Genomic DNA, 24,987 nt, shown 5'->3' with positions numbered 1-24,987 from the left:
CCCACAGAATGTAGCAGTGACAATAATAGCTTATTAAAATTAATGAGATGCTCTATGAGCACTTCAGTTAGTTCAGCTCAGCTAACCAGAAAGCAGTTTGAATACATAACACACATTACAAGGTAATTTCACTGTTCGGCACATGAATCTCAACAGAGAATTAGAACTGTGGCTTTACACTGAAGAACAAACCAATTTTCAGTGTTGTCATTAAAATGAAATGCAACATCAAAATAATAATGGCCCATTCCTACCAGCACAATTTAAAATACACCCTAGCTTTTCCTCTGTATTTAACTTGCAAAGGTGAGAAAGGAAATAAATATAAAGAGATGTGCCATTAATCAAACATAGCCTTGGATGTTTTCCACAGGTCTGAAGCTTTGTGCTTCATTATTTAAGGAGCTATAAATACACCATCCATGTTCCTGTCTGATATGAGTTCATTTAATCAGTAAAATCAATGCACCCATACAATTAAGCAACTGCTTGACAATGTTGAAGACGGGGTCTACCTTTAATGTGGGACCCGCTACTGCTAAATTGTAACATAGGATTTTCTCCTTCCCCTTAGCTGTAAACTCTTTGTCTTTTTGCTGCTTTCCCTCTCTCTTCTTTTTCTTTCCCCCTGAAAAGCAGAACAGTAGTGATGCCATGGTGTGACTCGCCTTAAGTTGGAATCTGACCCCACTGTAGTCATGACACACCAGTTGAAGACCAACATTCTGAAGGACTTCCTTACTTTATGGGAATTGGGTCCCAATGCCTTCGGTTGCTTGATACTAAAAATGCAAAGTAGAAGCGGTGTTGTAGCTTTCTAAGCCAGCCTCACTGCAGTAGGTAAGTTATTGGTCTGGTATAATAATATTTTATGGAGTGACAGAAATAAAACTAGACCAGGGATTTGATGCATGTTCATGTTGGAGAGGAAAGAAAGAAATATAATGGTCGGCCTTACCATTAGACAAAGTGAAGTGGCCACCTCAGACAGCTGATTTTGAGTGTCATGAAAGGGCAGCAAAGTTTTAGTTATTTAATTTACTAGTATTGTATTTTTCCTAGCAGAGAGGAGGAAGAGGTGCCTTGAGTACTATGCACATTGATTTGGAGAGGGGTGACAAAAAATTCTGTTTCACTGAGCAAAACATATTGGGCAGAACCTGGTGAAATTATTCCTATTGGACGACTGTTTTAATTCTTGAAAAACTTACTTGGCCCATAATCTGGTTTAGCTCTTCTAAGAATATGAGCCTGTATTTGTTTGGCTGACTATCTTACACACTTTCAAGATGAGATCTATAATAGTATTATTGTATGTTCATGCTGCCCCACTTACCTCAGCTGGATTAAGTTCCAAAGGAAGGTATTTACAAGCTCTGTTTCCTTTTTAGAGACTTATTGCAGCTTTGTGATTCATTTATTTACAAATATACACATATTTATGTATGGAGAACTGGCAAGCACAGGGAAATATAGTGCTTTAAAGCTGCATCAGTTTTTCCAAAGCAAATAACATGCAGGCTCTTTCCAACCATCTCTAAGACTCAGAACATTGTCTCTTTGCTGGTCACATTTTATCTCCCAGCTGCTTCCGCAGCCACTTCGCAAGGGCATGTTGGATCCCACCTCAGTGGTGACCATCAGTGCTCATTGAAGAAACATTTTCAATCAAAAACCACTGAGCAAGCAAGCATCTTCAGCTGGTTTCTAGAGGCATCAACCAATAATCTGTGGCCTTTAGTATGCAAACAAATTAATCAGACTGTGGTCTACATCATGCTAAGCCAAACCATGGCTTGCTCAGGATGGCACAGGAGCAAAAAGGGCCCAGGAGAAAAGTGATCGCAAGTTCTGCTCCAGGAGGTGACATGTCCATGCATTCATGCTAAGTGAACCATTGCTATATGTACAATCCCTCTGTTTTGTTTTTAAATGTGTATGCCAGTGGTTTTCAACCAGTGTGCCGTGGCACCCTGGGGTGCCTTGAATGATGGTCAGGGGTGTCACGGGCAACACTGGCCTCTGTCCCTCTTTTCTTCCCTCCCTCCTCTGATGCCCTCTCCAGTTCTTGCTTCCCAAAGGCTTGCACAGCTGTTTGTTTTAGGAGTCCTGGTGACAAGCTCCCCAGGTGATGCTGCCTCTGGGGCTGGCCAGGGGATGCTGGTTGCCAGGAGCTGAGGCAGCCTTGGAGTAAGCAAGCAATCAAGCGGGTGAGGAAGCCCACCCAGCCAGTTTGCCAGCCCTTGCTGTTGGGAATGGACAGACAAGTCCTAGGCCCCTGTGGGGCAGTGTGAGGAAGCACCTCTCTTTGGATGCAACCCAGAGACCAGGGCAGCAGCTGTCTGCCCAGAAAACTCCAGAGGGGAGAGGAGAGAAGGCTGAGGGAACACTTCACAAGGGAGAGTGTTCAAAAAAGGGTGAGAGGCTGCCAGCTCTGCAGGCAAGGGGTGACATAACTGGGCTCCTGAGCCCCACAGGGGTGCCGCAGAAAGAATGTAGTTGATCAAAGGAGCAGTGGACTCAAAAGGTAGAAAATATTTGGTGTATGCTAATGGCTATATCTTTAATGGCACCATACAGCTTTGTTATCTTCTATTTATCATAATGATGTTTCTCAAGATTCATAATGCCATCTTTCAGTGTCTAGTGGTGAGTGATATGGGGGTCTATACAACTGAATTTTCACTGCTTGGTCAATCAGCATTATCTATGTAATTCTTAAAAGGAGAAAATAGAGGTTTCAATGAAAAAATATCTGTGTACTGTATATCAACTGCTGTTCATAAAATTTGCTAAATGAGCCTTTATACAACCCATGTCTTCATTCATGTGTATGGAAGAGTTAAAATTAGAATGGAATCTTGCTTCTCATATAAAGATTTTCAAAAGGGGGTTCAATTACAAAATTAACCATTTACATTAATATAAGCCACTTTGATCTCTATGAGAAAAGAAATTTAACTAATTCATTTAAGAGTTAAATGGAGTATGTTTATCTCTAGAATCTTTTGTACACTGATTTATGTGTGTTCACTAGATACTTATGTTCTGTATATTAAGGTTCTGATGTCCCTTTTATCTGTGTGGCATAGCATATTTTTTTCATTAGGACTGACAAATCTGCTGTTTCTAATTGTACACACACAGACACACACACACACACACACACAGAGAGAGAGAGAGAAAGACTCCCTTTTTACAAAGTGTTTGAACAAAGCAAATATTGCTTCCAGAAAGAGAATATGGATGTGATTAATTAACAGACGTAATTGGCCTCCTCCACATTATTGTAGAAAGTTATCCTGAAATATTTGCATATATATACAAATAACTCAGTCCATTCAGCAATTAATAAAATTGACTCATGAGATGTTGATGACAATATAGAAACACACACTTCACAGAAAATATTCCAGCCTTCGCCTTATTCACAATCCTGCAACTTTCTATGTAACCAGCATTTTTCCGGGCCGTAAGTACTTGTCTGCATGTCACTTCAAGACATAGTTAAACTAAACTATAGTTTAAAAGTGAATGTACAACTGTACCCATGTTCTGTTCTTGGCTTATCTCTTGTGGTTTGTTTCCCCTCAAACAAACCACAAGTCCAGGTTCAGACATAACACCTCCCAGCAGCACATCAGCAAGAATCGGGGATGAACAAAGGACTTGTGATGTCATCAGTATGCACCAGCATGGTCATAGTTACATGTAAACCATAGTTTAGTTTAACTACAGCTTAAAATACCATATTAGCCAAGCCATTGTGAGTTTTGAGTATGCAACATACAGAAGAAAGCTCTGTTTTGCCCTTGGTTTCCATGGGATCAGAAAAAGAGGGCTCATCTACTAAGCACATTAAGGTGGACTCTTTCTAAACTACTTGTTTCATACCTAAGCACCAAGAAAAGCGTGAGCAGTCTCCAGAAGGAAAGGGCAAAGGTTTATACAGATGTTTTGTCTAACCATTGCCAGTTTCGGCAGTGCTAGTGATACTGACTCTACTAATCCCTCAGGCTGTCATTTGAACTAAGGGAATCAGCACAGGAACTCAGGTTTGCTGAATAATCACCCTGACACACAATTTCTCTGCCCAGAAGCACCCTAAAGAAACCCTGAAAAACACATAGTCCAGATGTTCAGCTTATTGTAGCGAAACTGCTAAAACTAAATAATATTTAGTGTTAAGTATATAAACACTACCGACAGCTGAAGGTGCTTCGCATGCATTAGCTGAGTAATCTTGCAACCTTATAAGGTAGGTCAACACTATTATCCCCATACTGCAGATGGAAAAGGATGGCTGATGTTGAGAGATAGGGGCATGCCTAAGGCAACCAGTGAGATAATGGCTGAGCCGAACCAGGGACAAATCCACACTTCCAGCGACTACACTGCACCTAGTTAACAACTGTTCCTGCCTCTCCAAGTACAATGAATGCAGTTTTGCCTGTGGATTAGCAAGAGAAGGAACAAAGGCACAATGTGCTTACTGTGAGATCCCAAGTAGAGAGATACAACGAAGCGCACAAGGTGTGTTACTAATTGATGGTTGCCCTACTGATCTGCAGCAGTGATAATTAGCCCAAAGTGCAGTGCATACAGCAGGCATGGGGAGCCTCCGGCAGGTGGCCCTTCAGGCATCTCTGTCTGACCCTTGGGACTTTCCCCAACCACACCCCTCACCTGTTCTCATTTCCCAGGCTCCTTGAATGTTTTTGCTTGGATGGGATGTGTCTTTGAATTCTGGTGACTCTTGCTTGCCTGGATGAAGGACTGAGTGAGTGTGTGTGGATACTAGCTCATTGTACAAAGGGGAAACGGGAATTAATTGCTCTGCCCTTCTTTGCTTCTGACTCTGCCCATCACTGGCATATGACCTCCAAAAGGTTGCACAGAAGAGAATATGGGTCTCAGGCTGAGAAATGCCCCCCATTACTGGCATCCAGCTTAGTTATTCATAGAGGGTGGGCTAGCACCAAAGAAGAGATACTTTGAGGACCAGAGAGAAGTTTATACAGTACCTTCTGCTATAATCATTGCCTGCATCCTAGTGATGATATATGAAAAACCAGTGACACAAGCAATAGAATGTGAACTGCATTCAAACATGAAAGAAAGACTGCCTACTTTGATCTCTTATAGCCCCAGGCAACACAGTCTTCCAAAGTTGTAGTATTTTTGACCTAGACTTCACATTTCATAGAAAATGATCAGATTGCCTGACATTTTTGTTTTTTTCCTTAAAGGCAGCCATGTGGCCTTCAAACTTAAACAGAGCAGTGGCCTCATGTGGTATGTTGTCTCTGCACAAATAAAACCCAATAGAGTTTATGGGTTGGTGCAGTGGTTAGAATAGTGGACTAGGACCTGGAAGGCAAGGGTTCAAATCTCCTCTCAGACTTGAAGCTCACTAGATGGCCTTGGGCCAGTAGCTAACTCACAGTTTAACTTACCTCACAGGTTGTTGTGAGGATACAATGGGGAAGAAAACTATGTACACAACCTTGAGTTCCTTGGAGGAAAGGTGGGATACAAGTGTAATAAACAAACAAACAAACAAACCAAACCAAACAAACATGTTGGTAACATAAAAGAAGACTATTCAGACAATCCACTATTCTCAGTAACTCTGAGGTGTGCATATTAACTTCTGGAGAGTAATCCAACATCAACTCAGAACAACAAATGTGTTAGGAATAAGGTGACATTTCCTCCTCATACTTTTATTCTTAGTTGAAAAAGAGAGAGAGAAGAAAATTCAGCCTCAACTCTTCTCCTGTCCAAGGACCACAACATCAATTTTGTTTTGCAAATTGCAAGTGAAGGTTATTAGAATAGTCAGAGTCTTGCATTCCAGTCCCGTTAACACAATAAACACACTTCTGAAACTGAATTAAATGCACATGTAGGCACAGGGAGATCAGAATTTATAACTCAATAAATACAATTTGACAAAATGATCTAAAAAAAGCATACAACATTGTCAAATGAAACCAGTCCCTTGCATGACTAATTGACGCTTGGATGCAACTTGTGAATGTTACATAACTGGCAACTTAAATGTTCTGAATACTTAGAACCATTTCCTTTCATATCTGTTTATATTTCCATATAAAACAAGCCTCTGTTCATTCAGTTTCTTCTTCAGAGATAACTCTTTCTCTCTAGGGACTCTTTAATTCAGCAACATACTTAACCATATTTATTCTGTTTCTCTCTAAAATGCACCACAAAAGTAGCAGTGACACAAAACAGTTAAGATATAAAACATATCCTTGCATTTCCTACTGTTTTACTTCTGGCACTAAGGATAGAGAGTGGGAACAGATATTACTGTGTCTAGGTAGCACAAATATCAAAGATGGTATTTGCATATTTGCAATGCATAACCATTGAAGAAGGACCAGTGAAACACATTATAAGAAGTATGCATACATTGCATATGCATCCAGCAGAAGAATGTATGACACTGGGAAGTTTGGTGAATTGACCGTAGTTTATACCTATTGGCTACACAGACAGCATCTTAGGCACATAGTGTAGTATAACATTATCAGTTTATCTTCCTGCCTAAGCAGTACCTATTTATTTGTGCTGGTATGCTTTCAAACTGCTAGGTTGGCAGGAGCTGGGGCAGAGCAACGGGAGCCCACCCTGTCATGCAGATTCGAACTGCCGACCTTACGATCAGCAAGCCCAAGAGGCTTAGTGGTTTAGACCACAGTGCCGCCCTGGTTCCATCACAGTGTCCCGTTGCGCCAGAAGCAGTTTCATCATGCTGGCCACATGACCCAGAAAAGCTGTCTGCAGACAAACACCAGCTCCTTCGGCCTGAAGGCAGAGATGAGCGCTGTATCCCATAGTCGAATTCGACTGGACTTAACTGTCCAGGGGTCCTTTACCTTTTTATAACATTTTTAAAATAACATCCACAGTTCTCCTTCTCTCACAATACTAGATCCTGTGGTCATTCAATTAAACTGATTCATGGCATACAAAAGGAAGGACCATCACACAGTGGTCAGTTAAAGTATGGAATTTACTCCCTTAAGATGTAGTGACAGCCACTAACCTTGTTGGCTTTAAAAGGTGGTTAGACAAGTTCATGACAGATAAGGCTACCATTGACTCCTAGTCATGGCACCTGGTTGCCACTGTGAGAATGGGATGCTAGACTTTTCTTCGATCCAGCAAGACCCTTAACTACTAGTCTATGGCATGCCCAAACTGATGCATGCTAAATTTAGAGTTTGCCTATGCCATGCCTATGACCACCCAGCCACAGGCTGATGCAGATGGGATTTGTCTATGGGTGGAGTGTTTTCCCACAGCCACCAGTTGTGGCTGAAGTAGTTGTGACAACATGCCCTTAAAATGAGTTGCTGTACTTCCGCATACAGCTCTGTTTCCTGCCCTAGAGGAGTTTATCAATCTCACTTGTGCAATCAAGAGCAGGGAAGTGAAATTGTTGAACTTCAGCTGGACTTGCTGCTATGGTGAAACTGATGTGGGACACCTCCAAAGATGCCATGGTAGAGCCATGCATCCGTACATTGCTTCTGTTTCCTCCCCACATGGATTCCTGAGACTGTTTCTCCAACTGTTACTTTTAATGTTCTCAATGATATTCATAGAAATGGGGGGGGGGAGGAAGGCTGGAGTGATGGAGCTGTATTGCTGGTTATCTTGCATGACACTTAAGATACGTATGTAAGCAAAAGAGACAGGAGTGAGGAACCATTTATTGCCTGAAGGCTGCATTTCCTTCTGAGCATCCTTCTTGAGGCCACATACCAGTGGAGGTGGGGACTGAAGAAAAGGTGCGTGGAGCAGCGAATGGCGATTTTACCTTGGTAGCTCAGTCAGTAGAGCATGAGCCTCTTATTCTCAGGCTTATGGGCTCAAGCCCTACATTGGACAAAAGATTCCTGCCTTGCAGGGGGGTTGGACCTTGTGGTCCCTTCCAACTCTACAATTCTATAATCTAGTATGTTTATACTATTTATTTAACTTGCAATCCTGCGAACGTACCACTAAATACAGTGAATGTAGAAAGCTGCCTTATACAACATCAGACCATTGGTCCATTTAGCTCAGTGGCATGCCTAATGATTTAGCACTGGCTCTTCCCCAGCCCTGCCTGGAGATGCCAGGGGTGGAACCTAGGACCTTCCGCATGCAAAACAGATGCTGCACCACTGAGCTACAGCCTTTGCCCTGAAGGCAAAGCCAACTCCATAAGATCCCAATCAAACTCATATTCTGCCCATTGGAAAGAAGCAGACTCTTTAGAAGTCTTACCGAAATAAAAGTTTTGAACGCCATCAGAACACAAAAACCAACCATGCAAGGAAGCAGTATAAAAGTAAGAAGACAGGCAAAAAGTACGGATCGGGCCCATTGGATTTGCTAAATTGACAGCTCTGCTCCTTACCATTTGCGTTCTTCCCGCAGATCAGGTGCTCATAGGGCTGCAGCACTCCCCAAAGCTCAGCATCATTGTTGATGACCATCTCCAGAACTTCTGCGGAGATCTCACTTCCCCCTCCGCCTCCGTCGGGGCTCTGGCTGGCCACTACTCTGGCCTTGATCTCCTCCACCAGGTTCTCCATGCAGGACGTCAAAGAGATGGCCGCGTACTCGTGGATCCTCACCGAGATCCTGGTATCCACCATCCACCTGAAGAACCTCCCCACGGAAAAGGTGAGGCCGCACCTGGCCGACTTGCCCTTCCTCAGCCCGTCGCCGGCGCTCATGCTGTAGAGCGAGAGCGCCTTGACGGTGGCCAGGACGCAGCTCTCGGACAACGACCAGCTCTGGATCAACTTGATGGCGCTTTGGATCTCGAAGCGCGTGCACTTGGAGTGCATCACGCTCAGGCGCTGCGCCTCCCTGGAGATCCGGATTAAGGGTCTCCGCAGTAACACGGACAGCCTCCGCACCGCTTCTTGGGTGAAGTCCCTCTTGGTCCCTCCTCCTGCTTTCCCTTTCCTGAGTATCTTCCCAATGTCCTCCTCCGTCCAAGGGAATTCCTCCAGGTCGGGCAGCTTGGCGCATCTGGAGAAGATGTCCGCCACTTCGGGGTCCTCGGGCAGGACGGTGTTGACGGTGTCCCAGCTGTTGTTGCGACTGTTCATGGAGCCCGAGTAGTACCACCAGTTGCCTCTGGGCTGAGACGACGCGAAGGCTTGCGAGTTGGACTTGCAAGAGGAGAGGCTGAGCGAGCGGCAGGAGTCCCCAGCCCCATACCCGGAGTCCAGGGTCAAGTCTTCCAGGGTCTTCAGAGTGGAGCTGTATATCCCAGCCATAGGAAAGGAACCTGCGATCTCGCGCCAAGCCAAGGGAGAAAAGAAAAGAACAGCAGCAGCAGCAAGCGCAGGACCCAACTCCCTAGATCGGGGGCTGCTTCCAAAAGAAGCCCGAGGCGAGGAGCTGGCCGGCCCCGCTGGTCCTTAGGCTCCCGGAGAGGAGTCCCGTTTGCGCTCGAGCTCCTGGGGCTCCTTCAGGTTCTGCTGGGTGCCAGCTGTCTCCATTCCACGGCGAGGGGTGAGATCATTTATTTTCCGCCTTGAGCAAGGATGGAAAATACTGGGGCCAGGAGGAGGAAAAAAGAAGAAGAAGAAGAAGAGGGGATCAGGCAGAGAGAGAGAGAGCTCTTTTCAGAAGCTCCAAGAGGGCAGCGCCGTTCCCAACGGGGCGCCCTTCAGCGGCGGAGAGAGAAGCCTCCTGGGTGGCTCAGGAGGGCAGGCCAGCCTTTTCCCAGACGGCGATCCGGTGTCACACCGGGACTCCTCCAGAAGGCGAAGAAGAAAGGGAGATTGGACGAGGCAGCCCTGGGAGCTGCTGCTGCTGCTGCTGCCGCCGCCGCGCGTCCCCCGCCCCGTCTCAGTCACTTGCAGAAGCTTTGAGCGAAACTTCTCTGGTGCTGCCCGGCTGGGCGCACCGAGCTGCAGGCGGCATGCAAATGACCTGCGGGGAGCCGCACCAATCGGCGGCTCCGGGGGCGGGGCCCGCCGCCGAAAGGCGAGCTGGGCGGCCCGTATGTAAATCTCGACGGGCGGGACCTGTGACGTCGCGGCGGGAGGAGGAGCGCGCGAGACGAAAGACGGCCGGAGAGAGAGGGACGGACAAACCCAGGAGCCGCGACGACAAGCGGGGAGAACTTGGAGCGATTCTGCTGCGCGACGAGAAACCGCGTGTCCCGTCATGTCCCGCTCTCGCCCAGCAAAGGTAAAAGGGTGTTGGCCGCCTGCTTGAAGCCCGACACGTGTTTCTTCCGACCCCCGATTCCCCGTGCGGACGACGCGTAACTTGCAAAACGTGGTTTGCTGGGGAGGACGATTTGTGGAGTTTTCTCTCTTCCGAGGGAGCGTCCTTTGAATTGCACCTGCCGCCCTCTGCACAAGCTCAGTGAACTGGAGTGGTGGGGGAAATCGGACGTCAGCGGCAGTCAGACCGCACAGTTTCCACAAGACAGACTTAGGTGCTCCAGGTGTTTGCTCAGTTGCAAAATCTGCAGAGCTAGAATCTAGTGACAATTGACATTTCAATTGCTGTTAGATGCTGCCGACTTGTGCTTTTAGCAGGGAAAGAAGGCCTTTGAGTTTTCTTCCTTGGGCCACTTGGGAATGTTTTAAAAGTAGGAAGGGCGCAGAATGAATGCACAGGCTTGCCTGAGCTAAGAAAAAGCTGCTTTAAGCCTCAGGTGTTGAAGGCACCTCCAAGATGCCTTTGCCTCCAAAGAGGCGCTTCTGAGTGCTGCTAATGTGGGATAAAGGGCAGGGGAGTCTTTAGCATATGTGCCGCCGGGGTGCAAAGATCCGCCAAGCGTCCCCAAATTTAGTTTAGCCGCCGCTGGTATGTGTCTTTGAGCGCACAAAGTCGAAAGTCCTTTAGTGAAACCGTAGGTATACATTTCTGTAAAGGTAAAGGGACCCCTGACCATTAGGTCCAGTCGTGGCCGACTCTGGGGTTGGGGTGCTCATCTCGCTTTATTGACCGAGGGAGCCGGGGTACAGCTTCCGGGTCATGTGGCCAGCATGACTAAGCCGCTTCTGGCGAACCAGAGCAGCGCACGGAAACGCCGTTTACCTTCCTGCGGAGCGGTACCTATTTATCTACTTGCACTTTGATGTGCTTTTGAACTGCTAGGTTGGCAGGAGCAGGGACCGAGCAACAGGAGCTCACCGCGTCATGGGGATTCAAACCGCCGACCTTCTGATCGGCAAGTCCTAGGCTCTGTGGTTTAACCCACAGCACCACCCGCGTCCCGATACATTTCGGTAATACCTAGGTATATATGTATTTTGTTTTTCTGGCTTGATCAAAATTATTTATTATTTCATAACAGGTAGATAGTTAAGAGCTTAGGCGGCTTCAGCGGTGGGCACCTGGCAACCCCCAGAATTCGGCACCTGGGTGCCCCTCACCCCTTGCACCCCCGGGTAAAGACAGTCCTGATAAATGGCATAATTTCCAAAAATTCCAGAGTGGGTAGCTGCAAAATTGTTGCAGCAAAATTAAGCGTGTCCTTGATTTGTTAGTCTTTAAGAAGTCACAAGACTTTTTTTTGGTCTTGTATTGCTTTAGTGTTTTTTAAAAATAGTTCAGGTCTGTATTTGAAGCTAAAAGCTGTGTTGGCCCGTTCCCTTAGGCATGCAGTAGACCACTGTGAGAATAGGATGCTGGATCCAGCAAGCCTTTCTTACATTCTTAAGTTTGAAAATTAAAACAATGTATTCCATTTTCTAGCATGCATTAACATTTTAAAATGTGTTTACACCATTTCTGGTGTGGAAATACCTAAGGATAAAACACCCACTCTCTGAAAAACAGATTCCAGAAAACAACACGGCAGTGATATGTTGAAACTAAGACACATTCTTAATGCAACTTTTAATAAAGCTCTTGGCTACTTTGTTATTGCAACATGGAAAGATGAAAGGGTGGGAGGAGTCAAGGATTTGGGTCAGATGTCATGATTGGGATCAAGCAACTATAGTCCATGGAGGCAGGATAGTTAGACCAAGATAACTAGCTTAGGCAAGCAAAGGAGCTTCTCTTGCTTCCAAGAGAGTATTTTCCAATCATTTGCAGGAATGCAGAGGCCCTGGATTTATTAACCTGGTTTATTATTGAGATCCCAACTCCCCAGGTTTTTTACATTGACAGTAAGAAATGCACTAACCTTTAAAGTGCCACAAGACTCTTGGTTGGTTTTGCTGCAAAAGGCTAAAACAGCTGCTCACTTTGGAACATCTGCCAGCTAACATCTGAACATCTAAAGCTAAGAAACACAGTCGTACCTTGGTTTTCAAATTTAATCCATTCCGGGAGTTTGTTCGACTCCTGGAACAGTTAAAAAACCAAGGCGCAGCTTCCGATTGGCTGCAGGAGCGGGGCAGACTTTTGGCTTCTGAAAATCATTTGAAAATCAGATAATCACTTCTGGTTTTTGATGGTTTGGGAGCTGAAACGTTCGAGTTCAAAGGCATTCGGCTTCCGAGGTTCCACTGTACATAAATCATAGCATAACACATAGCTGAGTTGGTTACAGCGTGGTGCTGAGAACACCAAGGTTGCAGGTTTGATCCCCAGATGGGGCAGCTGCATATTCCTGCATTGCAGACGGTCCCTTCCAACTATATGATTCTAAATATGATACACCAAGCAAAGGGCCTTCTTGGTGGTGGCACCCACCCTGTGGAATGCCCTCGCATCAGATGTCAAGGAGATGAGTAAACAGATATCTTTTAGGAGACATCGGAAGGCAGCCCTGCATAGGGAAGCTTTTTAAGGTTTATTGTTTTATTGTGTTTGTATATATGCTGGAAGCCACTCAGAGTGGCTGGGACAACCCAGTCAGATGGGCGGGGTACAAATAATAAATTATTATTATTAATATGCAAGTATACTGATATGAAAACAAGTAACTTAAGGCTGAAATCCTAAGGTTGCACACCATTTACTTGTGAGAAAGCCCAACTGAATCTGGTGGGGCCTGCTTACAAATAAACATTGGATTAAGTTTATATCTCTGCCGTGAATCTCATAACATGAACGAGTGGATTGTCAGCCTGTTCATTTACGGCAGCATGCTGTACTCTGAAAAAAGCCTTTGTATGGACTTTTACACACTTTTGACCTTGAACCATGAGCTGAGTATGGAATACAGATACCTTTTTCTTTTAATTAAAAGGTGGGTTTGCCCCATCAATAGCTGCTTTTTATTAGTATTTTAGATAGTTGAGCTGTTCTGTAATTGCTTGATACAAGAGTGCCACCTTCTGGTAAGAAGGAAGTTCAGCAACGGTAGTGTATTTCCTGAGAGACTCCACAGCAAACACAGAAATAATTTCGATATCCCTCCATCAGAGCGGGTATATAATGTAGCTTGGGGCTACTCCTGGTTCCTTTGCTGTCACTTGAGCTTCAGATGGACTCAGTGGCGTGGAATGCCTTTCATCAGTTCGGGCAGTTGTCGCTCTGGTAACTTCTAGGTTAGATTGATTGATTACTGCAACACATTACATGTGGGGCTGCCTCTGAAGACATTGAAAACTTCAGCTGGTGCAGGATTCAGTGACCAGGGCAAGACGGTTTGATCCTATTACACCAATCCTGCTGTGGCTGCCAATTAGTTCCTGGGCCCAATTCAAAGTGCTGGTTTTGACCTATAAAGTCACAATACCTCAAGGACCGTCTCTCCCCCTATGAACTGATCCGGATCTTGCAATCATCATTTGAGGCCCTTCTTCACGTGCCTCCTCCATTAGAGGTCTGGAGGGTGGCAACACAAGAAAGAGCCTTTTTCTGCGGTGGCTCCCTGGAATACTCTTCCCAGGGAGGCCTTCATATTTAGGCACCAGGCAAAAACCTTTCGCAATAACCAGGCCTTTGGCTGATTAAACATTCTATGGCCTTTTAAATGTGTGTGTGTAAGAGGGGGTTATTGCTTTGTTTTTCGTTTCTGTATTTTGCTCTCATTTTGTATTTTTATGTTGTGAACTGCCCTGTGATTTTCAGATGAAGGGCAATATACAAGTTTTAACAACAACAACAACCATCTGATGTCAGTGCAAGCAGATCAGCTTATTTTCAGAAATAAATTATTTCATAAAGCAAAGCTAATAAAAAGCCATCAAAAGAATTACAGTGGGTTGCATTTTGGTGGTTTCAGAGCACTATCTTACTGCTAGAGGTCTGTAGTCTGTTCAGTGCACATTTACTCCTTTATTATGATTATTTTATTGCATGCTATATTTATATTCTATCTTTTTCAGCATTAACATTTATATTGTGATTTAGAGCAGGCATGGAGAACCTGTAGTCCTTCCTGTCAGCTGAACCAGCATAGCCAGTGGCCAGGGGGTGACAGGAGTTTTAGTCTAGCCACATCTGAAGGTCTGCAGGTTTCCCATCTCTGCTTTGGATTGACCAAAGTGCTTCATATGCTTGTAGAGTAGGGAACCATAGATGTTGCTGGATTTCAATTCCCATTATCCCTGATCAGTGGCCATGCTGATAGAGGCTGATGGGAGTTGAAGACCACAGATTCTCCATCCCTGATAGCAAATTCTCTTGTCATATTTCTTTTTTTTTGTCCAAAATTTTATTAGTTTTCACAATATTATAAACAAACAAACAAACACACAAAACAAACAAACATAAGAAAATTACAGTTATTAACTTTGTTAGGTGACTTCCTCGCTTCCCTTTGGTTGAATTTCATTGCATGTCCTTTTAACAGTTTTTCAAATCCCAATTTTTACAAAATTTAACTTAAGCATTAAAATCCTTAGATCTTCACCTTATGGAATTAAACATATTAATTCATCACTTAACATAAATAAAATCCTTAGCCCATTAGGTATCTGCAAGCTATTTTCAGTTAGTTTAACTTAACAAATTTAACTAAATAATCATTAAATTTATTCCGTTCTTCCTGATACTCCTCCTCTTTCTGGTTGCGGACTCTTCCGACGGAAGAGTCTCTTGTCATATTTCTAATGCAGAGAAGAAGTGGCTAGCCTAAGACAACCTTCTGATTTTCGGAATACCCCCGAATGATACTTGATTCTCATGTTTCAAGATGCCTGCTATGACTGACCCTCCTGTGTGGCAAAAATTAGGCCGCCGTGGTACATTTAATTATTCACATTTGGACCCTGCTGTTCCGCAAGAACATGTCCAAGTTGGCTAACAATAATAAAATAAATACCAGAAGTTAATCATATATGGTAGTAGCCAAAGTAACACTAAGCAGCTCTTTGTACCAGCGAAATGACTTCTGGTTGCGCAACCCCCTTGACATGCCCCCTAAAATTGTTCTGGGGCTTCCCCCACTCTTCTGGAGCAATTGTAGGGCTGGCATGGGATTTATTTGGGGGGGGGAGTCCCATTGTGCAAGCTGGAATATTTCTTCTCGCTCAATTATTTTGTTATCTATACTGCCCGTAAAATATATTGCTATATCAAAAGAGGCAATATAAAATCCAAGTCAATAAAAAACAGCCAGATAAAACCAACAAAAAGAAAGAGACCCACAGAGGCAGTGGCGAATAAAATACAAACCCGCCTTAATAAAAAGGCCTTTTTCACCTGCTGGGGAGAAGGGATTTGCATTTGTTTTATCTGAATTTATAAACCACTCTATATTCAAAGAGTACCCAAGCAGTACTCAGAAAAAAAATATAAAACACAAAACCCAGCAAGAAATAAAACTGTGGCGGTAAAATAGAATAATTTGGGAAGAGTGAGGAGAAAACAAAAAGTTTTCAATGAACATACAAAATGTAACAATGTGGGGGAATTGTTTCACTGCTAAATGTGCTGGTTTTCTCATTTGCTCTTCCACCTGAGCACCGCTTGGGGTCTTTGGGTGAGGCTTTGGTGAGAAAATGGGCTTTTATGTTGTGGCGCCTTGCCACAGCTCAGAATTTGTTTATAAAGTTGGTTAACATATTCCGCTTCAATAAGTCATTTGGCTGTCTGACAAATGTTGCTGCTGAGGTTTATTTTTTCGGTTCCGATTGGTGATTTTAAAGTTTTACTGCATTTTAAATGCATTTTAACTGGTTGCAACCCACACTGAGAGCCACTTAAACTGAATAATTTGGGGGGGGGGGGTTTAAAGAAAAAATAAAACAAGACACAGCACTCAGCAAGATAATGAATACAGGATAGCTGCTTTCATGCATGTTTACAAATGTTTTGCTTGATGTTTTCAATTCTCTGCTACTGCCAAGTTCTACTGCTACTGAATTGCAAATGAAGACATCTTTTTTATTTTTTTAAAAATACAAGCTACTGTACAATAACATTTTTCCTCTCTCCTTTTCTCATGCACTTTCTGCAAACTGCTTTTTATGGGCACACTAAACATGATAAGGGAGACTTCGGATCAGATCCCCCAACATCCTTTTATTTCCTTAAAAGAAACTGTGGAGCTGGCACTTTTACACGTGTCACCTTTTGTTCATTCCATACCTGCAAGAAGTCAATCATTTTAGTGTGGCAATACCGATCCTCTGGAATTCACAGCCTATTAATATTGGGGAGGAACCTTCATTGTAGTGTTTTTGATACCAGCTAAAAACTTTTCTTTTTAGGGAATCCTACCCAAATAATCCAATTGAGGGGTTGGGTTTTTTGGCTATAGAAAGCTAGCCAAATAAAAAACAAAGTAAAAACAGCTGCTGTTGTGACAGGTTGGATCAGGATTGTGGCACTGGGTGGGGGCAGATTGAATCCCTCCCCTCAACACTCTGACTTAAATTGCTGTCTTTCTGAAGCTGTTATAATCCATCAAAGGGATAGAATAAGTCGAATACAGCTAATAGCAGCTTTGGAAGAGGTCATTTCAGTTGGGGAAACTGTTTGTAGCACAAGTTAAACCAGGCATCCCCAAATTTGGCCCTCCAGATGTTTTGGGACTACAATTCCCATCATCCCTAGCCACTGATCCTGTTAGCTAGGGATGATGGGAGTTGTAGTCCGAAAACATCTGGAGGGCCGAGTTTGGGGATGCCTGATTTAAACCCTCCACCCTTCGCTTCCTACAGCTGTTTCTTAGCATATAGAAAGTTGTAGAGGAATCAAGTAATAGATCTTGCATTTTCTATATAGTTTGGTCCTTAGTTCCTTTAAAAGTGAGTGGTTGAGAAAACAGACTATTTGTTGAAAGCTGTCATTTTTTTTAAAAAAAAGTCTTTGTTTTAGTTGGTTTTTCATCATACCAAAACTTGTTTAGAGAATTGTTTACTTAAGTTACTTAAGTTTGACCTGTCTTTAAAGCTGCTCTGACTAAAAGAAAGGGGAAAAACAAACAGAAACAGGAAAATCATCGGAGTCCCATGGCACCTTAACCACTAACAAGTTTTGCACACCTTTGGCAGGCAAGAGCCTACTTCAGATGCATGAGCAAGAGCAAAACAGGAAATGTAGTTCTCACATGTTTCTAATGGCTCCAATATGCGAACATTACTCATTGTGGATTCTCCCCCAATTTAAGCATTTATTCTATTTATACCCTGCCCTATGCACTGAACTCAGAGCAGTGTATGGCACTTTCAGCAGAACCAACATTTGCACTGTTTATGCAAGACTCACAGTCTTAATAACGCTGCAGTCCTAAACCCACATCTGGAAGTAAGAGTCATTGAACTTATGGGGCTTACTTCCAATTAGGCATGTATAGATGGGGACTGTAAATATTGGACATGGATGGCTTATGGAAAGAAGGCTGTGCGAGGGGGGGGAGAGGGGGAGAGAGAGAGTGTGAGAGAAATAAAGAGGGAGCGAGGGAGGCCTGTGGATGGGTGATTCCCATGTGCAGAAGATTTCCCACTGACATGTTGGAGTTACACTGCTTCTGAAGGAATGGTTTCATAGTTTTGGGATAAAAAGGTAAAGGACCCCTGACAGTTAAGTCCAATTGCGAATTACTCTGGGGTTGCAGCTCTCATCTTGCTTTACTGGCCGAGGGAGCCGACATTTGTCCACAGACAGTTTTTCCGGGTCATGTGGCCAGCATGACTAAGCCGCTTCTGGCAAAACCAGAGCAGCGCATGGAAACACTATTTACCTTCCCGCCGGGATGGTACCTATTTATCTACTTGCACTTTGACGTGCTTTTGAACTACTAGGTTGGCAGGAGCTGGGACCGAACAATGGGAGCTCACCCCATTGTGGGGATTCAAACCGCCAACCTTCCGATTGGCAAGCCCAAGGCTCAGTGGTTTACACCACAGCACTACCTGTGTTTGGGGATACTCCTAGACAAAAAAAAGAACAAGTTATTAATTCAGTGCAAAATTAATTTTAAATAGCAGCTTGTTCATATTGATGTTCTTGGTGTTGGTGTTAACCTTTAAAGCCCTAAACGGCCTCGGCCCAGTATACCTGAAGGAGCGTCTCCACCCCCATCATTCTGCCCGGACACTGAGGTCCAGCGCCGAGGGCCTTCTGGCAGTTCCCTCACTGCAAGAAACTAAGTTATAGGGAAACAGGCAGAGGACCTTCTCGGTAGTGGCGCCCACCCTGTGGAACACCCTCCCATCAGATGTCAAAGACATAAACAACTCCCTGACATTTAGAAGACATCTGAAAGCAGTCCTGTTCAGGGAAGTTTTTAATGTGTGACACTTTAATGTATTTTTAATCTTTGTTAGAAGCCGCCCAGAGTGGCTGGGGAAACCCAGCCAGATAGGCAGGGTACAAATAATAAATTACTATTACTATTACTACTCGGTGCCACCTATATTGATTTATATTTAAATTTTCCTGCCACGTGTGCTTTTAGGAAATGCCTTTCAGTTCTGCATTTGCAGAATTATGAAGCTGAATGGTAGTTCTTTTCTTGTTCAGCAGATGGCGTTTCAGATCATTCTTACGATGAGAACCCCGTTTTATTCTACAGTTGAAAACTGGCTGCAGAAAATAGTTCATAGAATAATAGAATTGTAGAGTTGGAAGGGACCATCCAGGCCAAAGTGCAGAAATATGCAGCTGCCCCGTATGGGAATCAAACACGTGACCTTGGCATTATCGGCACCACACGCTAAACAACTGATCTGGCGGGTATCTTTTGAAGATGTAATAACAGACTATTCCAGATACAGCATCAAACTCTCTTACTGTTGAGTAAGCATGCGTAGGATTGCACGTGCATGCTTAGAAGTAATCTCTGTTGAGAACGGTGCAGTTTAGAGTGCAGTGGCTGTTGATGGAGTGGGGAGGGCATGGGATTGCTTGCAGTAGCCTCTTCTCTGGCCTGCATTGGCATAGAGGAGTACCACTAGTTGGGTGGGCCTGCCACAGCGGGGGGTTCTTCTGGAAGAAGTAGCAATCAGAGAAGCTCAGAACAGGGGGTTGTGGGTAGCCTGGGGACAGGGTGCCAGAAGATTTGCTGGATCCAATCCCCCACAGATCAGGCCCTTCTGCTATGCCATCTTGGAGCTTGGGTAATGAAAAATCACAATAAGCCTTACTGCTCTGGCTAGCATGGTGAATCTGCTGCTCCAGTGCAGTTGGAAGGGACCCCAAAGCATCATCTAGTCCAACCCCCTACAATGCAGGAATCTCAGCTAAAGCATCCATGACAGATGGCCATCCAACCTCTGCTTAAAAACCTCCAAGGAAGGAGAGTCCAGCACCTCTCATTGGAGTCTGCTCCAGTGTCAAACAGCTCTTACTGATGGAATCTTCCATCTTGTAACTTGAATCCTAGACTCCAGAGCAGAAGAAAAGAAGTTTGCTCCATCCTCCGTGTGACAGCCCTTTAGATATTTGGTGATGGCTCTCATCTCTTCAAATTGCTACTCTTCATCTTTCCCAGGAGGAAAGGCTATAGCATTTGTGTTTGGAATTTTACACAAAGTTTTAAAAGAAAGCTGAATAAGAGGGTACATGGTAGAGGGGAGTGTAAAAAAAAAAAGTCTACATGATGTTAATAAAAGAGATGAGAAGTTTTTCTCCCCCTCCCTGACAGAACCCACCAATTTCTTCTTATGTTCCATAGGCTTAGCCTGCTACTCCTTCACCAAATCAGTTTATAAACCCAGTAAGCCATACTAAAGATTACTTATGCTGCTGGAGCCTTAAAATAAAGCTTTGTTATAATAGTGAATCCTTAAAAAAAGAATTTAGAAATTTAATGAAGGCAGTTAGAACCATTTAGAAAAGCAGAGGCCTAATAAGCAACTCCCTGGAGCATTCAGCTGATTCCTGCTCAGCCTTGACAAACATGGAATCTTACTTTGGGTGGTTTCGAAATCCATTTGTGCAAATAACTTGGAATGCAACGGCCAGTTTGTTGTCTGCTGAGCTTACATAACCTTTCCCTGCGTTGGCAAAGGCTGCTGAGCCCAGATCAAATAGATGCCAATGTTTCTAGAATAAGGAGGTTTCATGATTCAGCTGCCATGCATCTGCTGGAGAAGTTGTTGTGACTGGTAAGAGGAACATATGCTCATGTCACATGTTGCTAGGAAAGGGGCATAGATAAAGGTTTTTCTTCTGTGTTGTTTACTTGCACCTCTCCTTTTCCACCCAGTTAGCCAAAACCGGGGGTGGGGGGAGTTTATAACCTGGTCCAATTTTTCTCACTCTCACACACAACATGTATACATGTATGTAGGCTAGCCACCTGTAATGCCTGCCACATGCATGCCCCATTGCTGAATAATTGAAGGAGTCTGGAGATGCTCAAGGCAAGACCACAACATTATCCATATTTCCTCCTTTCTTCTCTTCTTCTGTCAAAATTTAAATTTCAGGCTTCTCCGGATGGAAGCCCCCTTTAGTTATGTAAAGCACCATATACACTGATGACATATATTTATTTCTATGGGGGTGAGTATGACTAAAGCCAAGCGCCACTGTGTCTGTAGATTTAACAGTTCCAGTAATAACATTGTAGTACTTGGGGAAGTTGAGATAACTTCACCCTAACAAGTTTTTCAGGCATTGTGAGTGCAGTAGAAAAGGAGTGTGCCGCTGTTCCAAATATGTTGGGACACAATTTCATTTGTCTTCTTACACTAATGAATTAATTACAGTTTTTTTTTTTTTTTAATGGGTAGATAGGGATACGGACACATTAGCAAAACTATTCCAGAAGTTAACGTTTGTGTCTCAGGGATCCATGTATGCTCCTGATCTCTACCCTTATATTCTTTACATTGCGGTTGGAATGTCTTCAAGTATTTAAATTATCTTGAAATTCTGAATCTTAACTTGGAAGAAACGTAAACACATATGTGAAAGGAACAAGTTCTTAAATTCTATGCTACCAAAGTGAGTCTGTTACTTAATACTCTTGTAAATCAGGCTTATCCAATGTGGTTAAACTATGGAACTCTCTCCCACGGGAGGCAATGATAACCACCAACTTAGATGGCTTTAAAAGAGGTTTAGACAAATTTATGGAGGATAAGTCTTAATCAATGGCTACTAGTGATGATTATGTTTTGCGTTCACAGACCTTGGACCTTCCACAGCCAGAGGGAGCATGCTTCTAAATGCCAGTTGCTGGAGATCACAGAAAGGGAGTGTGCTCTTGTACATCCTCAGGTCCTGCTTGTGGGTTTCCCACAGGCACCTGGTTGGCCACTGTGAAAACAGGATGCTGGACTAGATAGGCCATTGGCCTAATCCAGCAGGCGGCTTTTATGGTGCCTTCTGGATCTTGTTGGATTCCAACTCTCATTGGCCCCAGTTTGAGGGTCTGATCTTTCCACCAAGGGAATCCCCAGCCCAATTTAGGAGACAGTGGCTAGGGTAGGCAGAGCCCAGTGCCCTGACAATAGCTGTCAACCTTCCCTTTTTTGGCGGGAAATCCCCTTATTCCAGCGCTGCTTCCCGCTGCTTCCCACTGCTATCCTGGATTGTTAGATATCCCATAGACTGTCCCCGGGACAGGTGAGGCTGCTGATCCCTTATTTTTGAGGCTGCTGATCCCTTATTTTTAAATCTGTTGACAGCTGTGGCCCTGACCCATGTAGGAATCATCCCTCCCTTGTGATCAGAGCAGTCATTTCAGCAAAGAGGGTTTGTCAGCTGTTCTGTGCAGATACTGGGCTGACTTGCATAAATAAATAGTGAAGCTCAGAGCAGATTATGTAAAATCTGCATAACTTTGGGAGGAAAGCTATGAATTTAATAAGTAATAAATAAGCTCTTACCACTTTTCTCCACAATAACTGGTGTCAAGGTCACTTAACGTGCTCCTTCACTTGTTGTACATTTTGTAAGAATAGCAGGGTATAAATCTTTTTAAAGTAACAATGCAATGTTGAGAGCTAATAAATATAAACATATCTTTTTATGTAGTTTGTACGTCTTGTATGTACGTTCTTGCAGCAACGAACATATTGTTGCCTTGAGGTCTAATCTGATGAAGCATTTAAGTATTCTCTGTTGACAGCCAACTGAAACTCTTAAAATGAAACCAGAATGATATATGTTGATATGAGATTGCATAACCGTTCACATGACTGTATGACTTACCAATAATTGTGTGGGATGGCAGCTTTCTCAAGTAGATGCTATCATTGTCCACTAACATTGGGATATCTGCTGTATCTTAAGAGCAGATTTACTGGTAGGTCCAATAAGATTCCTTGCCTTATATTGCCACATATGCTCACATTTGTAATTATATTTTGGGAATGAATCATGTTATTATGTTGTTGTTGTTTAGTCGTTTAGTCGTGTCCGACTCTTCGTGACCCCATGGACCAGAGCACGCCAGGCACCTCTGTCCTCCACTACCTCCCGCAGTTTGGTCAGACTCATGCTGGTAACCTCGAAAACACTATCCAACCATCTCGTCCTCTGTCGCCCCCTTCTCCTTGTGCCCTCCATCTTTCCCAGCATCAGTTTCTTCTCCAGGGAGTCTTCTCTTCTCATGAGGTGGCCAAAGTACTGGAGCCTCAGCTTCACGATCTGTCCTTCCAGTGAGCACTCAGGGCTGATTTCCTTAAGAATGGATGTGTTTGATCTTCTTGCAGTCCATGGGACTCTCAAGAGTCTCCTCCAGCACCATAATTCAAAAGCATCAATTCTTCGGCGATCAGCCTTCTTTATGGTCCAGCTCTCACTTCCATACATCACTACTGGGAAAACCATGGCTTTAACTATACGGACCTTTGTTGTCAAGGTGACGTCTCTACTTCTCAAGATGCTATCTAGGCCTGTCATTGCCCTTCTCCCAAGAAGCAGGCGTCTTTTAATTTTGTGGCTGCTGTCACCATCTGCAGTGATCATGGAGCCCAAGAAAGTAAAATCTCTCACTGCCTCCATTTCTTCCCCTTCTATTTGCCAGGAGGTGATGGGACCAGTGGCCATGATCTTCATTTTTTTGATGTTGAGCTTCAGACCATATTTTGCGCTCTCCTCTTTCACCCTCATTAAAAGGTTCTTTAATTCCTCCTCACTTTCTGCCATCAAGGTTGTGTCATCTGCATATCTGAGGTTGTTGATATTTCTTCCGGCAATCTTAATTCCAGCTTGGGATTCATCCAGCCCAGCCTTTCGCATGATGTATTCTGCATATAAATTAAATAAGCAGGGAGATAAAATACAGCCTTGTCGTACTCCTTTCCCAATTTTGAACCAATCAGTTGTTCCATATCCAGTTCTAACTGTAGCTTCTTGTCTCACATAGAGATTTCTCAGGAGACAGATGAGGTGATCAGGCACTCCCATTTCTTTAAGAACTTGCCATAGTTTGCTGTGGTCGACACAGTCAAAGGCTTTTGCATAGTCAATGAAGCAGAAGTAGATGTCTTTCTGGAACTCTCTAGCTTTCTCCATAATCCAGCGCATGTTTGCAATTTGGTCTCTGGTTCCTCTGCCTCTTCTAAATCCAGCTTGCACTTCTGGGAGTTCTCGATCCACATACTGCTTGACCCTTCCTTGTAGAATTTTAAGCATAACCTTGCTAGCGTGTGAAATGAGTGCAATTGTGCGGTAGTTGGAACATTCTTTGGCACTGCCCTTCTTTGGGATTGGGATGTAGACTGATCTTCTCCAATCTTCTGGCCACTGCTGAGTTTTCCAAATTTGCTGGCATATTGAGTGTAGCACCTTAACAGCATCATCTTTTAAAATTTTAAATAGTTCAGCTGGAATACCATCACTTCCACTGGCCTTGTTATTTGCAGTGCTTTCTAAGGCCCATTTGACTTCACTTTCCAGGATGTCTGGCTCAAGGTCAGCAACCACACTACCTGGGGTGCACGAGACATCCATATCTTTCTGGTATAATTCCTCTGTGTATTCTTGCCACCTCTTCTTGATGTCTTCTGCTTCTGTTAGGTCCTTACCACTTTTGTCCTTTATTATGGTAATCTTTGTACGAAATGTTCCTTTCATATCTCCAATTTTCTTGAACAGATCTCTGGTTCTTCCCATTCTGTTGTTTTCCTCTGTTCCCTGTCTGTTTCCCCTTCATGGATCACTGCCTTGCTGTGGCGAAGGGGCTTGAAGAACTCAGAGAAGCTATGAACTACGCCAAGCAGGGCACACAAGATGAATAGGTCATAGTGGAGAGTTTTGACCAAACGTGATCTACCTGGAGGAGGAACCGGCAAGCCACTCCAGTATCCTTGCCAAGAAAACTCCATGGACAAAGACAACAGGCATATAAAAGTTATGACGCTGGAAGATGAGCCCCTCAGGTCGGAAGGCGTCCAACATGCTACTGGGGAAGAGCGGAGGGCAAGTACAAGTAGATCCAGAGCTGATGAAGCGGCTGGGCCAAAGCCGAAAGGACGCTCAGTTGCGGATATGCCTGGAAGTGAAAGGAAAGTCCAATGATGTAAAGAAAAATATTGCATAGGAACCTGGAATGTAAGAACCATGAACCTGGGTAAGTTGGAGGTGGTCAAAAATGAGATGGCAAGAATAAATATTGACATCCTGGGCATCAGTGAACTAAAATGTACGGGAATGGGTGAATTCAGTTCGGATGACCATCAC

At 44.0% G+C, this 24,987-nt stretch overlaps 2 protein-coding genes across 2 annotated transcripts in view; one reads left to right on the top strand and one right to left on the bottom strand.

The window, feature by feature from the left end:
* ABTB2 (ankyrin repeat and BTB domain containing 2) overlaps positions 1 to 9,938 on the bottom strand; it is a 148,603-nt gene extending 138,665 nt beyond the window's left edge. Inside the window, exon 1 of the mRNA XM_053388200.1 lies at positions 8,438 to 9,938. Within this exon, the coding sequence (XP_053244175.1) occupies positions 8,438 to 9,311 (874 nt within the window). The 5' untranslated portion in view covers positions 9,312 to 9,938. The remainder of the gene's footprint in view (positions 1 to 8,437) is intronic.
* A 178-nt stretch (positions 9,939 to 10,116) lies between these two features.
* The window catches only part of CAT (catalase), a 46,241-nt gene continuing 31,370 nt past the window's right edge, over positions 10,117 to 24,987 (top strand). Inside the window, exon 1 of the mRNA XM_053388224.1 lies at positions 10,117 to 10,233. Within this exon, the coding sequence (XP_053244199.1) occupies positions 10,210 to 10,233 (24 nt within the window). The 5' untranslated portion in view covers positions 10,117 to 10,209. The remainder of the gene's footprint in view (positions 10,234 to 24,987) is intronic.

Source organism: Podarcis raffonei, chromosome 1 (genome assembly GCF_027172205.1).
Source record: "Podarcis raffonei isolate rPodRaf1 chromosome 1, rPodRaf1.pri, whole genome shotgun sequence".
NCBI classification, from domain to species: domain Eukaryota; kingdom Metazoa; phylum Chordata; class Lepidosauria; order Squamata; family Lacertidae; genus Podarcis; species Podarcis raffonei.
The sequence above is the reverse complement of the archived record's forward strand: the minus strand, read 5'-3'. Positions and strand labels throughout refer to the sequence as shown.